The 18116-nt window shown below is 29.7% G+C and overlaps 2 protein-coding genes across 2 annotated transcripts in view; one reads left to right on the top strand and one right to left on the bottom strand.

Annotated features, from left to right (window-relative positions):
* Positions 1–98: 98 nt before the first annotated feature.
* Positions 99–2324, bottom strand: LOC119830974. The gene is made up of 6 exons (XM_038354166.1): positions 2275–2324; positions 1751–1875; positions 1492–1584; positions 1008–1174; positions 434–717; positions 99–204 (listed from the first exon to the last, which is right to left on the bottom strand). The coding sequence occupies exons 1-6, from the start codon at positions 2322–2324 to the stop codon at positions 99–101; spliced, it is 825 nt and encodes a 274-aa protein (XP_038210094.1).
* Positions 2325–5271: 2947 nt separating this feature from the next.
* Positions 5272–18116, top strand: part of LOC119830745 (beta-3 adrenergic receptor-like) — a 58850-nt gene continuing 46005 nt past the window's right edge. The window contains exon 1 of the mRNA XM_038353870.1: positions 5272–5417. The gene's annotated coding sequence lies outside the window, so the exon portion shown is untranslated. The remainder of the gene's footprint in view (positions 5418–18116) is intronic.

Here is an 18116-nt window from a genome sequence, read left to right as displayed (position 1 = left end):
ACGTTTGCTCTCCGATAACGTAAAACAAATCGTATGCTAATACTACAAGGTAACTCTTTATAAATGAAACAATGTAAAAATGTATTATTATTTAAACTTTATACAGTTTTGTATACTACAGCATCTTCATCCATATCTTGCGTTAAATACTCCGGTATTACTGGCCGTGGTGATGGTTTCCAATCTCTCAATTTGTATTCTTCACTAAATAGAAACAACCCAAGTAAATTTTAATTAACACAATGGATGAGGTAAATAATTACTTTTTAAGACAGTTTACTCAAAGAAAGAAACCAAGGAACAAATTAATACTAAACAATTGTGTTTACATTGGTTTGAGTGCTTAATTGATTTTTTGTTTCAATTCATTTTTATTCCAAAAATTGAGAAAAGTAATTTCGAAAGGAATCTACTTAATTAAAAATTAAAAAACCTTTTTGGATTGTCTTCAACTATTATTCGGATATCGGGTGATATCGGTTGCGTGGGTCTTTCAATTTCTTCAATAGAATTTGTATCTAATTGTGAGTGAACTTTTTTTCGATATTCGTCCCCTTTGATACGCTTTTTATCAGAGAAAATTTCATTGATTGGTTCAAATTGCCTCATGATTATCTGCGAGGAACCGCTTTGCCATACCGTTGTAGAAATTATTGGATTGGGTATTATAGAGATGTAATGTGTTGGTGCAGAAGTGAATTTATAATAGTTAGGTGTCTGAAGTAATATAGATAGAATTATTATGTATCACTATACTATTTGCATATATGCAAATAGGAAATGCAGCGCATTGCTATGCATTCTATAATAAATAAGATTAAAAAGTGTGAAGCACAGCACATAAGCCAACAGTTACTAAAGTGAAGTAATACTTTAAGAAAAAGGTTTATAGGCTCGTGGTTACTTGTGGAAAAAAGAAATACATTTTTTTTCACACACTTTTCACTCTTATTTATTATAGATGCTGCATTTCATAAAAATATATGGAACATACAAAATATTCTCACCTCATATTGCACAACTGAATCGGCCATTATTCTTTTTGTATCTGAATATTTTGTTAGCTTTTCGGCATATTTACGGGTGTCCTGATTTTTAGACCATTGCTCGGAGAGTGGCGCATCATTACTTAAAAATTGTTCTTGGTAATCATTCGTCAAATTACCGGGAAAGCCTGTAGGCAATTTAATTCGAAAATTATTATTTCTTTACGATTGAACGAATAAATATCATAATAATAATATGTGTAAAATAATATAATATGTGTAAAATGTGAGATTGAACACTAGATCGCCAGTTTGAATCCATATTATAATGATGCTATGTGGCATATTTTGTTATTATTATTCAATAATATATCAGTTATAAGAAAAACAGTGAAGATACGGCCTAAACATTACGTTTAAATTTTTCGGCTAATTGAAAAACAGATCTAAGTTAGTAAAAATATCTTATATTTTGTAGTCATTTCTTCTGTAGGTACTTACTTACCTTCATCGTCATCTCCCATCTTTCTTCTATATTGTACTAAGTCAGGTCTGTCATAAAACTGACCTCTTCGCATGTATACTCGCACATCCGCCCCTAGTAGGATTAAATTACACTATTAGTTAAAGTTATGCCTCGTTAAATATACAGAATATGTCCTTAAATTTTGATGTATATGTGGTTAAAGTACCTATAATATTTGCACGAAAGTAAATAATTTTTAAGAATTCTATCCAAATATATGATTAGATTTTTTTCTTACTTGTTAGGGTAATAAATTCGGCTAAACTATAATTATAACCGTAGGCGATACCCGCACACACAGCGATTGTCAGCCCACAACATATAGCGGTCACGAGCCAACAGGACAGGATAAATGTTAGAATCCTACGCAAAACAAAACACCTTATATATATATATATATATATATATATATATATATATATATATATATATATAGCCTTTTAATAAGGACTCGGATCCTACAAAAAGTAAGGGATAGATCCTACTGCCAGTAGAGCTTATTATTCTTCAAGAGTAGATTTTTTTTAATGTTTATACATTATAAATGACTTATGTTTTTCAGTAAAATAAGTATAATTATAATCTAAACCACATTCAAAACGCTGATAAGGCCTATTGTTGTACTTATGTTAATTATATAATAACGTTTTAGTGTACGGCTTCACATATTTATGATAGTTTTACTATGTATAATATGCAAGTTACAGACTCACAGTGGCTCCATTACATAATATGAAAGTATGACCTCTATTAAAATATTACCTTTGAAATAAATCCAAAGTGAATGCGAAGCAACTGCATACATAGCACATATTCCTATTTTACGATATATGCGCAATTTTTATCATAACAATTATCTTGACAGTCCTTTTTCTGAAAAAAAAATACTGACTTACATATATATTTTTTTTAATCATTTTTATTTGTTATCGTCGGGAATTGAGCTGGTAGGTCACATAATAAGCGCTGCCACTACCCATGAACATAGACGTAAGGTCGTTTGCACACCTGACGCTAATGCAAATGGATTGCCTACTTTTAATTAAATGGGCGATAGGGAGTAAAGGAAAGATCTGGGACAGGTTAAGGAAAAGGATACGGATCTTCAGTTCCCCTACTTAAATAATTTTAAGGAGTTTATACGTGATTTATTCATTATATCAATATCCCCTTAAAATACCACCTTATATAATGTTATGTATATATTGCGTTTAAACTCGTTTAAAAATTCTTTAATTTCTAAATGAATAAGACTCGCGTAAAGTCACATTGAAGAAAATACAGTAGTATTTGCATGCTACTATAAATTGTTCCTTCTTCTTTCTTTCTTTCTTTCTACTATTTCATATCGATCTTCTGTGGGCGTTTGGTAATTTCTCCGGTGCGATCTTGCCCAATTCGTGCCGAAGCGTGCTAAATACTATTTGCCGATTTGTCTATCTTCTATATCTGCAATTTTCTACAGAACTGAAATTTGGTTTGATATTGGAAACATATAATTGCATGCAATTTTAACAAAGGAATAAACAATAAAACATAATTCGACTACAGTCATTGTATACCTTTCATATAAATACAAAATCGCTAACAGTCTGAGATCAGTCTAATTTGCCATTTGCATTATGGACATATGCTAAAAATATTTTGATCATAATTGATAAGCGGAAAACGCCAAACAAAAGTATTCATTTAATTTATTCAGGAACACGTACAATATTTGTTATAGCTTCAACGCTTCGTAACGCTATGACATAACCAATATTTGTTATCCTCAGCTACTGACTTTGTAAAAATTTTTAATTGAATTTTCAGTAAATTTAATTATTTTCTATTTTTATTTTTTATATGACCTTCTTAATATGATTTTGCAGTCTAATCTACACGTATATTAAATCTTTCGTTTTCATTTCATGTGATGTATATATTTGCCACAACTACCATTGTAAGGGGGGGACAGCAATTATATCTAATCTAAATAAATTGAAAGAAATAATCTCCATTACAAATAATTAGTTTGTGTTTTGTATCTTTAAGTTAATTTCTCTATTAGATCTACTTGAATGCATAGATATACTATTGCTATTGTATGCTGCAGCTACTAAATCCAGCGTATAAGATATTATTAGTGAACAGAAAGAAAATAACAACTCAATTAATTCATTCAAATTTTTAACGAGTTTTTCCTATTTAGAAGTTATAACAAAGGCATTAAGTTACAACTAGTTCTAAGCAGGGAAAACGCATTTTAACCGAAAACGGGCTTTAAACTGTATATATATATGATTATCACAAGAAAAAAAGCTTCATTGTGTATGGGAGCCGAATATTTAATACATTAAAATATTGCATGTATTTTCCCTCTCTTATTGATAGTTGTAACGGAACGAGAGTAATGTGAATCAACTTATAAAATTGGACTTTACTCAAGAATATGAAAAAAAAATTTATAGTATTTTATATAAATTTGAAAGACTTAAATTCAATCAGCACATGGATTTATAAACATCTATATTTGTTATAAGTATGCTATACAATATACATGCCAGGTGTTTTTTTTATTAACCGAGTTTTTTGAAAAATAATCAATTGATTGTATCTTTATATTCCAGTCCATTCCTTTATTTCAGCCGTCAATCTTTTCTTTATCCTTTACCCCTTAAAAGCGGGTAACGCATTTTCACCGTTTACCATCAGGCGAATAACATCCTCAGTTGCACGTTTTTACATAAAGAAAAGTTCAGTATGCATATTTTATATATTAGCATATTAACCAGATAAAAAATATTGCATAAAATAAATCCAGTCGTAATATTATAACTTTATGAAGCTATATTGCGAGGTTCCCATACTAGAAAAATGACATTTTAAAGAAGCCACTAAAAGGTATTTATATTATGATGTAAGTACGTATATTGCTATTTTTTAGCTAATTTAAATGTATATGGAGCAGTCAACACATAACATTTATCATTTTTGTGTCACGTATTCATTGAAATTTTAATGTTTTAAAAAATACGTTATAAAGTGACATGAAGGTATATCCAAATATTGTATGTCCAATTGTCCATTCTATACAACCCCAAAAAGCTCATTTTATATGCGTGGAACGAACATCATTATGTGTCTCATATAAACATGGTGGCATTGTTTGAAAGTTTGTATTATAAGATAATATTTTTAATATTAATACGATGTTTATTGTTTATAATGTAACTCCTGGATTGCTTAATTTTTTATTCAGGCATTTATTTAACGATTGAAAAGAAATTTTATATTATGTTACATAACGTGGGATTAAATTTGTTTTTCTCGAAGTAAAATATAACTTAAGAGTTTAGATTTAGAATAAAAAGTACAGCATATAACATACTATACGATATTTAATAAATACTTACTTGTTTGATAAACATTTATATTTGAGAAATTATCTTCTAAAGAATCAGCTGGTGTATTATGTCAAATTATAAATGTCGTTATGACATTGTATTATAATCTGTATTATAATATTAAGAAGTGATTGCTGAAAACAATTAAACGAAAGAGTATCTAATAATAACAAATTATAAATAAGTAGGCAGAAAAAACACATGTTGCATCATAGATTAACGTTTACTCGTTCTTTGCCAAGAATTTATACGTAATTGTCACCAATGTTTATATTTCTATTGATAATTTGATAAAAGTAGTGTTATTGTTGAAGGTCTGTGTTGTACATAGATTTATTCTTCAGGCTCAGTCGTTCGGAGTTCGTCTGAAAGTTCGGACGTCCGCCCGCCTTTGGATGTGTCACGCAGCTTTTCGTAAAATAAACTTTGTGAAAACTCTACTAAATAAAGTTAATAATAGTGCAATTGTTTTCTAGTGGTGGAACTCAATTCTGGGGGAATCTAATTGGACTTACGGAGGTAAAATTCTAAGATATATTTTTTGTATTGTAAAATTCTAATAGAATGAAATATATAACGAATAATTTTATGTAAAAACAAAGTACGTGCGTACTGCCACTTAAACATTTTTTTGTTAAGATATCACGACGAATACAATTATTGTAAAGTTGAATATGGTTTGGAAGCTCTTAAGATCAGGTAAATCTTAAAGCATATCAATCATATTATTATGATAGCATGTTATGCATGAATATTTCACTCTTCCATCATAATTATGTATGTTAGCCTTCAATTTCAATACAAAATCTTTTCGTTATACGTCGTTGTGATTTATATTATCATATGTCAAAAACATCAACATGCGAACATCAATATATTATCTAATATATAAAATTCTCGTGTCACAGTTTTCGTTGCCATTCTCCTCCGAAACGGCTTGACCGATTCTTATGAAATTTTGTGTGCATATCGGGTATGTTTTAGAATCGGTTAACATCTATTTTTCATACCTTTAAATGATCAGAGTAAGGCAGAACAGCGTTTGCCGGGTGCAGCTAGTTTTATTAATAAATAAACCTCCATATATGCGTTTCTTCCGTATACGTATAAAATAGTTGTTTTTTCTGCCTATTTAGGTACAATTCCTAGAAATAATTGTGCTATTTTGAATATATCCTATATCTGCTGAAGCAGAAGAAATAATACCTTTAATGTTTATTCAAAATTTATAAAATAACATAAACAAATTAGAATATTTCAAGTACATAATATTACACAAACTTGTGAAGCTGTTGAATGAACAGATATAACTAGAATGTAATATGTTATCTTATCATTAGTTGATAAATATTTTTTATTAATCTGAATTGTGAGTTTCTGCAATTATTTTAGTTACACTTTCACTTGTTAATTTGTTTCGTGGGTCTTAATTAGGTCAAATAATAGAAAGCACTTCACTAAGTTACTATATAGGACTAATTTATTGAATTATCATACGATCTATATAAATATAAACGCATTGTATTGTTTGCTTCTTATTGTTATGTGATTTTTATTTTCCTGCTCCAAAAACATTATGTTAATAAATAAAATTTGTTCTGCCAGAAATGTACATCAAAAATGCAGCCACAAACCTTTTAAAACCGTGCAATATTTTGTCGTTTTTTAGCGGGAATTAGGTAATCTATTTATATACGCAATTGGGTTCATTTCAATTTCACTCTTCTTTGTTTTGAGCATATATTACACAAGTTTTAAATTTTCACAATACAATGTTTATTTATAACAAAAAACATCATATACTTATATAGAAAAAAGTCGTTAGTTCTTTTAGTTACATCATGAACAGCTGAAAATGTATAAATGATTTTTGAGTTGTTGGTATTGTCACCGCTTGGATCAAAAATAAAAAAAATAAAAAACTGGAAAAATATAACGTAATTACTGTAGGAGAGGAGCCGGGGCGAGCAACTAGTACCTAAATATAGTAGTAGTAACTGTGGCATTTTGATTTAACTACGTTTATCTGAAGTCATTGTACTTTCGCAATGTCCGCTAGCCAACAAAAACAAACATTTCAAACTATGATGAAACAGAGTTTGGAATGTTCTATTACAGAAATTCTATTCAATTCTAATACAAAAAAATAAATAAATCGGAGGGCCGTTTCCTTTTCCTCACTCTTTTTAGTCCAATCTTTGTTTACTCTCCCCCACACCTCCTTTCCCTTAAATGAGAACAACGTATTTGCAGAGGTTCTACTTCTGCAAATGTTCATGGGTAATGGTGATCGCTTACCTTTGGCTAACTACGTCCATACATAAAAAATAATCAAGTAGTTATTTTAAAATTAATGTATCGCTATTGATATATTTTTTACATGATTTTCTTAATTCCAGTGAACATCTAAATTTACTACAACGTTGAAGGTTTACCTTAATTAAAAATGTGTAGTGCTAACAGAACTTTACAAAGTTCCGTAAATTAATCATTAACTCGCGCTACACATACGGGTGTGCTACGTTTGACTTATCAAATAAAACAGACGTGTTTAATTTGTCATGTTTTTGGAATGTGTAATGTGTATGCCCGGGTACGAAATTGAGAAGTGGCACACAATAATTGTTTATACCGGTATCGTTTAACGAGTGATTTTCACGCGACATTTGGGAGGGGCGGTACGTTTTGGTATGGTGTTTCGTTGCTTAAAATCAATTATTGTTTAAACAGTAATCGTTTCACATTAATATTGTTATGAACCAGTCATTAAATTGTTGTATAAAGTAAATTTAAGTTAAATACGTCGAAAACATGCCTCATGTATTTCAGCCTGTTTAAAATGGATATTTCCAGTACACAAAGTTTGATTGAAATACAGGAATGAATTGCCAGTCAAGTCAGTCTATCTTCGCGATAAAAAGTTCGGCTTAAGAGCAAACACTAGGCTGTGAACAGATTCTAGATCAAGGCTACACTTGTTTTGGGTCGACATGTTTTTGTCGTTGTTAGTAGGTATATATGTATTTCAAAGAGTTCTTTATTAAGTTTAAGAAGTATAAGGCAAAAAGCTGACTTCTTTATGATTGACAACAGCTTGATTTTGTTACTTTTGTTCCGGCTTTCGACTCTATGAAACGGTCCTCTTTTGTGCTCCCTTTGACGAAGCTATTCTTTTCAAGTTAAAAGCATTGTTGTAGTATTATCAATAATAATAAATAAAACAATTACACCAACCTCCTACCTGATCATATTTACCATGTAATATCAAATTACTGATATGTTTTTTCAGTTTCAAATTGGAAGTTTAACATTGATATATAAAATACATTTATTCCCAACAAAAATCAAAAAGTTTGCTTTTTAGTTGTCCTAGACAGCGTGACTCCCAAATCTAAAACCCCCTACTGTTTCACTTCCATAACTTTTGATTGGCAAGCGCTTTCAAAATGCTTGAATATTACATGCAAATAAAATTTGTATACGAAAGAAAAGGATAACAGATTCATTTAATAAAATAAGAAAAAAACACATAAAGCAAATACTTTTTTGTGGTAGTTGTGGTTTTAGACAACAATTAGAATGGTTTTACTTTTATTGACATAAAGTAGTTGTTCACTAAGCAGAATTTAACATTTAACAATATTATCCAAAAACTATACTTTTTCATACATTATATGATAATGACAAAATTTTCAGATATATTACGATTTCAGAGAGACATGTAAATTTAAATGAAAATATTTAAATTAGGAGCCGGTAAAGATGGAGTCATCTTTAGCTCACTATAAGCAGCACACTACCAACTTGCATAAATTTAAGTAACTATTATTTATTTCCCGAAAATAACAAGCTATCATCGTTTAGCACTCAAATTATGCTGAATATTATTTATTTAATAAAGCAAAGCTCGAATCCTCTTCCTAATGTCAAATGAGCATTTTTCAGGTAACTATCCTCCACAGGTTAATTTACGCGATGCATCAAATTTGAAACGTAACTAACTCGATTTCGTGTAGCATCCAGCTACACTTATCGATTTCGTAGACCCTCTACAGTCTACGAGAACCATCTATTATGGTTTGTGGAAAGCTGCGCTAAGACAATTCATTTGCCCTCTTTTGAAAGATCACAATTTGGAATTAATGCTTCTTTTACAATTGACTGACTTTTCATTCGAGTTTAATTTAGCAATGTAAAAAATATAAATTGACTTTTCTCATCATTATGTTTTAGAGAAGTTATGAGTGCTTAACTGGGTCTATTTAATTGTGTATTGACGAATAAAGTTTATATCGACTAATGGTATTAAAGTATTTCATGTATGGTTTTTATGTGATTCTAAATATATATCAAATGAGACGAAGATATATTGAAATATACCTAAAAGTTATATTCCTATTTATTAAGAAAGCAGCCGTTCCAGAAACTTTGCATCATAAATTTTTTAAACTTAGATGAATGGGCTCGCGCTACGGTACAAACTACCCTTTTGGGATAGAAATTACATTCGTGCAAACTGAGCTCGCCTGAATTCTATTTTGAGTTTCATTTTAAATCCCAAATTGAATGACTTTGAGGATATTATAGGATTTGAACGGGCGATATCTATTTGCATAAGTAAAATAAATCGCCAAATGTGTTGCTTAGTATAAAACACGAGATCGCTCGACCAATTCCGTTATTTTTTTCACGTTTTTGTTAAAGCTCAACGAGAGATAAAAACTTAGAAAAAAAGCAGAGTTAAAACTTCAAATGTATTTTATTTGTAAATCAAAGGTATTTTATTTGTGTACAAGTTTATTGGGTACTAAGTCCTAATCTGTTTTACTCAATACATAAACTGGATCAATAATAAGTTCATATCCAGACACATTGTTAGTTTTAATAAGAGCAACGCTAACGCTATTATTGATACCAAGAAATTTCTCACTTTCAAATAATATGAAGTGTTTCAATGGATAATTATTGTATGGGTTTTATCGACAACAATACAATAGAGACAAATTGTAGCAAACGTGACTAGAAAGATAGCAGCCAATTACGTTTTGCAGGTTCGCGAAAATGAAATACTGATGTGTTTGCCGCGTTTTCAGAGTGGAGTAGTTTTATAAGCTTGTGGTATTAAAAAGCTATGAATGATAATGGTGAGAATTTTCGCGTTATTATTAAATGTTTATTGAAGAATGCATTATGTTTAAAATGTTTTATAATTTGATTTATAATATAGAGGCGATTTAAAATCAAAAGCTACTCAAATTATTTTCATAAAGAAAATAAGGTTCATTTTATATGAAATTAAATTGCATCAGCGCTTAAATTTAAATCATATTTCAATTATCATGCCGTACTGCCGTGTTCAAAGAGAGGATATCATGTTTTTAGGGTTGAAGTGTATATCTGTGTGTGTGTATTTATGCGATTTATCCTAAATGTCTGATCAGAATTCGAATATATCTTTCGAATTTTTTATATTTGTGGAATCGTCTATAATTATTTTTTTTTGTTTCCACCATTATTTAATTCGCTACATTGAAAACATATCTTATGAACGTACTTGAAAAATGAAAGATAGGCAAATTTTATGAAGCCTATGCTTCATAAAATTTGCCGATACAAGCGTGGATGGTTGCCGATTTTCTGTTAGTAACATTAACTGGGATTTTTTATCACGGGTGCATTATACTTTATACGCCAGATCTTCAGCTATATTTGAGCAAAACGTGTACAAATGCTAATTTGAATTTCATATTATTGCTATTATCATTCAAATTAGGTTTAGGAAGACAGAAATTTGAATATTTAATACTAATATTAACCCTATGAGCTTCGCTCACCCGGAAATCATGTGAATTGCATATAATACGTATGCCTTAAGCGATACATTCACACTTTGATAAGAAATGTCTATTGGTGCAAGAATGTATAATAATCTGTCGACGTCTTATTTTGCTGATTTAGTTTACAAATTGGAGTAACGTATGGTGATAACATAAATATTAATAAGTAAATTTGGGAAGCGTTTAAACATAAAAATTTTCACGATTACAGTTTATCTCACATCGCGATCGGCAAGAGTGAATCAAACAATAATAGGTTATTAAATATAATAAAGTGCCAATCACAGTATTAGGAGAAGCATACAGTAGCAACAACACAATGTCTGTGCAATGTTGCGGTCATAACTCAGTCAATGATATTACAATATAAGGTATCTTATAACATTAAAACATGGACCCGGCAGCCCCTTACTACTGTCTCGAGTTGCTAACAACATCACATAATATGTCATACAGTTCGCCTCTTGCCTCCCGCACGATTGACCTGTATTTGTTGAACGTAATACATACAGCATTATTAGTCTGTGACAGCACTGAGCTGCCAAAAATGAGAGTATGGATTTTCTTAGTGTATGAATATTATGTTTTCTAGTATCATTACGATATTAATACATAAATTCCTTTAAGACGGAGGAAATTTGATAAGGTCGACTCATTCGCTTTTCCGTGGCTAAGAAAATCTTACGTAACATAAAATAACTTTAAGAATTTCTTTTTACATGATTCTGTCGATTATATAACAACAAGTACTATTATGTTATACATCTATAAATTTTTTCTATATTGAATAAAAACTAGAATAAACCCTGTCCCTACAAGCCAAAAAAATGGTTAGGATGAAAATTTTAAATTTTTTACTTATATGTAGCTATGAGTCCACGGAAGCAAAGAGGTTATAATGTTTAAAAAAAAAAAATTGTATTAAAAACTACGCACGCGTGAACGATGTCACAGTGCTGTATATGTGTATACAGAATTATTGTACGTTTATTCATACATTTCTGAGCTATTTCATTATGAACCATAAAGAGAACAAGTAAGTTAGGTGTAGCTGAAGGTTTGAGTTGAATCTTTGAAATGTTTAATGTCAGAGCTACATAGTTGTAACAATGTGAAACTGTACCAGTGTTCAGCATTTGAAATGTATACATGATATGCCTGATACAATATTATGAGATTTAATATCATGGACTATTATTTTAGATAAATAGAGCATGATATTCATTCTATTAATTGATGAGAGATAATTTGATTATTTAATATTTTAGAAAGTTGAAGAGGAACTATTTATTTTTTGTTTATATTTTCTTGTTTTTAGGTTTCGTCAAACGTTAAAAATTAATAGGTTTAGGTTTATTTAGATTTAATATTCCATAGGTAGTCTATACGTTAGAGGTTATAGAATGGGCACTTTTTTTTAGATTATTTAGCTATTCAATTATTAACCAGATAGTTTGAAGAATAAATATATTTTGATCCTACGTAACTGATGTAAGGTAATCTAGAAAGCGATTGTAGGGAAATTTGGATTTAAATATGATTTTCCAGGAAGGAAATTGAAAATAGCGTTAATGTTGTAATCTTCTAGCTTTTGAAAACTTCTTTTTGTGTTGTATATGTTGTAAAGCTCAATGTTTATCGAGGAAGGATATCGGTAGGTTTCAATTTTATTTACAATTTTTTATTTTTATTGATAGTTCTTGGAATTCGTATTCATATTGAAATATGTAATCATCTTTAATCAACAGAATACGGATCAGAAACCCAGAGTATCCTTCTAATATTATAAAAGCGAAAATAAAAAAAAGGTAACATTGAGTCTCAGTAAACAAACTTCAAGAGTCTTAGACAATTCATTATATTTGAACTATTGGGCTGATTTATCGGCCGCCTTTTTAAACATGAGGTTCGACCTTCAGACACTATTGATGAAGGATATGTATTGATTGATTTAGTATTTCCAGACACTGTGTACGATGAACATAAAAAAATTATGAAAATATCATAAAATAGACGTTTATGATACCGCACGTGCGATTTTAATCACGTAATGCATGGTATAAATAATTTTATAGCTTAACGACGGATATTTGATGGCAAAAGTATTTTCCCCAATAACGAGACAAGTCGACATTTCACATAATATGTTGTATATAAAAAGCAGTCTTAACATTATCTTAAAATGTATAATAAATTTATGTTAGGGACTAGGGTAATTTTGATATAGTAATTTTACAAATGTTGTCGAAGAATCTGTTTCGTTATTGAATAAAGTCATATCAATACCAAATCACAGTAATTAACGCAGAAAATTTATTCAGTCGGTTGGTTTCCAAAAGACTGTACGATGGAATTGTATACAAGAGAAGTTAAATTACTCGAGAAGAGGTCGGGTTTAAATCGTCCACCATCAATCAAGGAGGCGTCACAAATGTGTCGTCAGTCGTCAAATTCTTGATGTAGATCGTATGTTGATATAGTTTTATTTCTTGTTAGATGAATCGTCTGTCAGTTTCTTCGTGTAAAAAGTGCAAATGGATAATTTAATGTAAGATATACTGTGCAAATTGATGGGGCAAGGCACTTTTGTATTCCATAGATTACTTGCAAAGTAATGAGTTACATAACTTATAGCAAAACAAACACAATTTATATAATGTTAATTATGTACATAATGTATTATTTTTTGGATGAAAATACGGGAGATATTTCGAACGAGTAGTGTACAGTGTCCATTTGTTCACGTAAGTAAAACAAATTATCATATATTTGCGTTCATATACATTTAGATTACATCGAGCTCTTAATTATATTTCCTTCGTAATGTTTATTTATGTGCTTGTTAAATTGAAAATGGGTATAACAAATATAGTTGGATGTTAGAGAAAATTCATTAAATTATATATACTTTATTTATGTTGCCTTAGTCATTTAAGAAAGAATATCCAGTCATTGTTACGATTAAATCATCTAACACGCCTGTTGAGTTGAGCTTTGATTAATTATTGTGGGTGTTTCAAAGAAAAAAATCATTCTAACTAAAGATATTGTAAAATACAATCAAAGGACTTCGTAGGCGAAATTTCTTTGATTTATCTACGCTTTATTAAGCGATAAAAATTACCAAAGGTATTTGCATTATTTTGCTAATGAAATTTTAGAAAGGGAATCGTAAAATGATTAAGTTGTATGTTTTTGATCATGACAATAATGATTTTTTTTTAATAAAATGGAAAGTGTTTCCGTAATATTATGTAAACGAAATAATCTTATTATTCACAAACATCTAAATATAAACTTAAAACAACACACGCATACATCTCTTTTTTCATGAAAAATACTATGCTTAAATAATATTCAATCGCTTCGCGCGCTGAAACATGAAGAAAAAGACAACAATTTTTACATTTAACATGAAGGACGAGTTTATCGAAAGTATTGCGATTATTCCTTATAAGAAGGACCTTTTGCCCTTCGTTTCCATAATCGCTGCCTCATAGTAGTTTATCCTTTTCATGAATGTGAAATGGCGAGCAGTTTCTGTGTCACGCTAAGTGCTACTTGCTATTAAAATAACCCGTAAAATCAATGCAGCGAATACGACCGAAATATAAGATGAGGCTTTAAGAGTATACGTTAGTTTGTTATCTATTAAATTATTACTATATACTTTCCTGTATCTCGGTTTAAACTACGGAAGTTTTTTGGTTATTAGTTGCCAAAGCCAAGTTCTATTATTAAAAGTTCCACGTATCGTTATACTTATAAGATATTAAATAATATAATGAAACAACAATGCACGTTCTTTTTTTAAGCAAATTCGAATGCAGTTTAAGATTTATTAAATTAAAAAAAAAAAATTATCTACCTTTTCAAAAATAGAATTCGATTGGATTTGGAATTTTTTTTAAAGAATAAAATTTTATATAATCAATAGAAAAAATTTACATCTATATTTCATTTCTAGTTTTGCAGTTGTTCTTGTTTCATAACAATATAATATTGTTTTCGTTATTAAACTTGAAAATATTTCATCCAATGTATACAATTGACTATTTATATATATTGATTGTAATAATGTATATTACCATTCGGGCATATTGCATTAAAATTTGTTATTGATGTAATTATCAGAACTTATAATATATGTGATTGATCGAAGCTAAAGTTAGGTTACTGTGTCACAGAGGCGCAGCGGGAAAGTGCGCCAAAATTACAACCTGAATAATTTATTTGTAGTCGAGACTATGTACAATACAATATGTATATTTGTACATGCACTCGAAATTGAACCTTATTTGATAACATTTAATATCGTATTCCCCCTTTATTTAAATGAAATGTTAAACCGCAAATATTACAGCAAACTGGTAATCTTTTTTTTAAGCTTTAGGGTGACATTTTCTTATGTGTTATATGAGATAAATTAAGAAATAATTAATTAATAACATCTAGAAAACGTTAATTGTAAAAAACCCTTAATAAATGGCCTTTAGACCAATTTTTGGGACACAAGACAATTGTTAACTTCATATCATATTTCTCGTAATATTGTAATCTAACATATTTATTTAAGAAGTCTTATGAGTTTTGCCATAAACTAAGTTAAAAAATGAATATTCAGTAATTTATTGCATGACGTATTTTTTATAATAAATAAATATTGAATAATTTTCCTTAACGCTTAAGGGGTTAGAGGGCTTTAAAATTGAACCTAATCTGTCGTATGTAAAAAGATGTACGAAAATTCCCATTTGTATGGTAAGCTAAGATTTAGCTTTCCCATTTCGGTTTTCTTATTTAAGCTGAGAATATGTAAGTATTTTGATGAATGGTTTGTTTGTATTGCATTTTAATTTGTCAGTCTTTTTGATTTACAATGACTATTGTTTTGTTTTTTCCTAAGTTTTGCCCGCGGCTTCGCACTCGTCATATTCGAAGTTAGGTAGTTTAAAACCTCCTTCTTAAATCACTCTATCTATATAATAAAAAAACGTCAAAATTCGTTGCGTAGTTTTAAAGATTTAAGTATGCATAGGGACATCGGGACAGAGCGACTTTGTTTTATAAAATATATGTAGTGATAATACTTTATTGTACAAAGTTTGACAGAAACACCAATTGAATATTGTAGTTTTTATAAATGAGTTTCTTAAAAATCTATCAAATTTTCTCTATTTTCTGGACATTAATCGAGTCAAAATCCGTGGAATTTAAAAGACCAATGCTGGCAATAAATTTCTATCGCATGTTTAATAATATGACAGCTCTATAAAAATTAGTACATTGGAATTGTTTCGATGAAAGAGTATGGTAAATAAGTCCGGTTAAGCTGCAGCTCCATTGGTAGCAGTAAACAAAGTAACACACTTATTTTAAAGGGACAAGATCTTTTAATAAAATGTAAAAGTAAATGTACAAGTAAATTAAATTAAAAAAACTGCGTTTTCAAATTGGTTTTGATATTTGGTTTAGTGTTCTACTAGTGAAGAACTTACTCATTTGATATTCATATTGATCTATGAAAAATTATATGTAAATGATTTTTATCAAACATATTTAAACATGCTCCCGTATAAATGAATGATGTAATCAAAATCGGTTCATCTGTTCGGGAGCTAGGATGCCACGGATCCATCTAACTTATAACATACCAAAAACGAAACGCAAATCAACGCATCCAGTTTGCGCTACAAACAAAAGCTTTATCAATACAAGTTCTATATTTAATTTTTAGTTTTATAGCATTGAAATTTTTCTTTCAAAATTTCTCAAGTTCTATATTGTTACAAAATATTCAAAAACAATATACAGAGATTGAAAGAAAATAACACAGAAGATAACTGTACAGATGATTGGATCAAACAAACATATTTCATAACGTTGCGATTCGTGGGATTATCGGAATAATCCTGTTGGGGCAAATCCAATATATTATTTTGTAATAGAATACGAGGACTTTATACTTCTATTGATGGAATTCGGGTACTTTTGTAGGAATTTAAACACAATATAGCGTATCACTATGAAAAGCATTGTGTCAAACAATTGCTGAAATTGACGTAGAAAATGCAAGAGCACGCCGCGTTGTACAAGCATTGTCATAATATAATATGTTATTTTATATGTATGTATCTAGAACAGTGGATACAATCTCGAATACTTTGTTTGAACGTTTAAATTATTTCAGTCTCGGTAGACATACTTGTCAGCTGTTACAGTCATTCATCGAATAATAATGAGCTAAAAACCAAAAAAGTAGTTGGTATTATGACTGTATTTATTAATTTACACTGTAATATTTTAATCAATGATTATATGACAATCTCTACAATGTTTCCCTAAAATAAATTAGTCTTATTAAACCAAAGTATTCCAATTAAAACCAAACGTCGGATTAATGGAGGTTGTCTACTTAAAACATTGGAAAAGTAAAACTTTAACATTAGAACAGACGGAGGGACAAATTAACTATATGACCCTATTCACAGGCAATCATTACGTGTAAATTTTATACGAGTACTCAGCCTGATTAGAAAGGACCTCACCGTGCTGCCCTGCGCCTTGCATTACGGAGGCAATAAGCTTCAAGAGTAATTATCCCATTAGTGGTCAAGCGTGTCTTGTTAGGGAGGAAACCTAAGGCATTTATTAGCTTCGCCTCTTGGGATTTCATCGAGTAAATCCGAGATGAGAAAAATACAAAATCTATCAGTACAGGGGTTGTTAAGATTTATAATTAACTAATTAGATTTTCTAAATATTATCTTTCTTCTCTAGCATATAATTGAATGGAGCAATTTAAATGTATAAGATGGCTATGGCCTCTCATGTGTTTAAATGTATCTATTTTATTACAATTGGTATTTTGAAATTGTGAAATTATCAAATTGTTTATCTCATATTAAAATCGCTTGAGAAGGTAAATTAATGTGATTTTCTTCTAATACTTAATAGTCAGAAGAGCTTTCGATATCAAATATTTATATGCAAATAATATATATTTCGTATAATCATAATATATGGATGTCAGGAGTTACTAGTTCAACTATTCTGCCAATCATTTCTATTAATAAGATCAAAGGCAATATGATTCAGACATCTATGAATAACTGGGTCTTTTATGACAGTTACAAATGTGTCAATTTTCTGTAGTAAAATTATATTTATAAGTAAAATCCTTCTCGTATATAAAATTGTCGTGAAACTGCTCTGAAACGGCCAGGTCCCTTTTGTATGAAATTTTTGAGAATCGAACAGCATATATTTTTCTCACATTACTGATACGAAGAAGGCAGAAGTTTGTCGGGTCAACTGGTACTTTATAAAATTCAGCAGTTGGGTATCTTACGAAGTTTTATGTAGTATTGTCTAAAAATGT

Source organism: Zerene cesonia, chromosome 12 (genome assembly GCF_012273895.1).
Source record: "Zerene cesonia ecotype Mississippi chromosome 12, Zerene_cesonia_1.1, whole genome shotgun sequence".
In the NCBI taxonomy this organism is placed as follows: Eukaryota; Metazoa; Arthropoda; class Insecta; order Lepidoptera; family Pieridae; genus Zerene; species Zerene cesonia.
The sequence above is the reverse complement of the archived record's forward strand: the minus strand, read 5'-3'. Positions and strand labels throughout refer to the sequence as shown.

Excerpts from the sequence above, each read along its gene's own strand:
- LOC119830974 (XM_038354166.1), bottom strand. The coding sequence starts at position 2,324 with ATGTGCTATGTATGCAGTTGCTTCGCATTCACTTTGGATTTATTTCAA. Across the intron at positions 1,876-2,274 it reads ACTTTGGATTTATTTCAAAG|GATTCTAACATTTATCCTGT; the intron begins GTAATATTTTAA and ends TGTTTTGCGTAG. Across the intron at positions 1,585-1,750 it reads CGAATTTATTACCCTAACAA|GGGCGGATGTGCGAGTATAC; the intron begins GTAAGAAAAAAA and ends TAATCCTACTAG.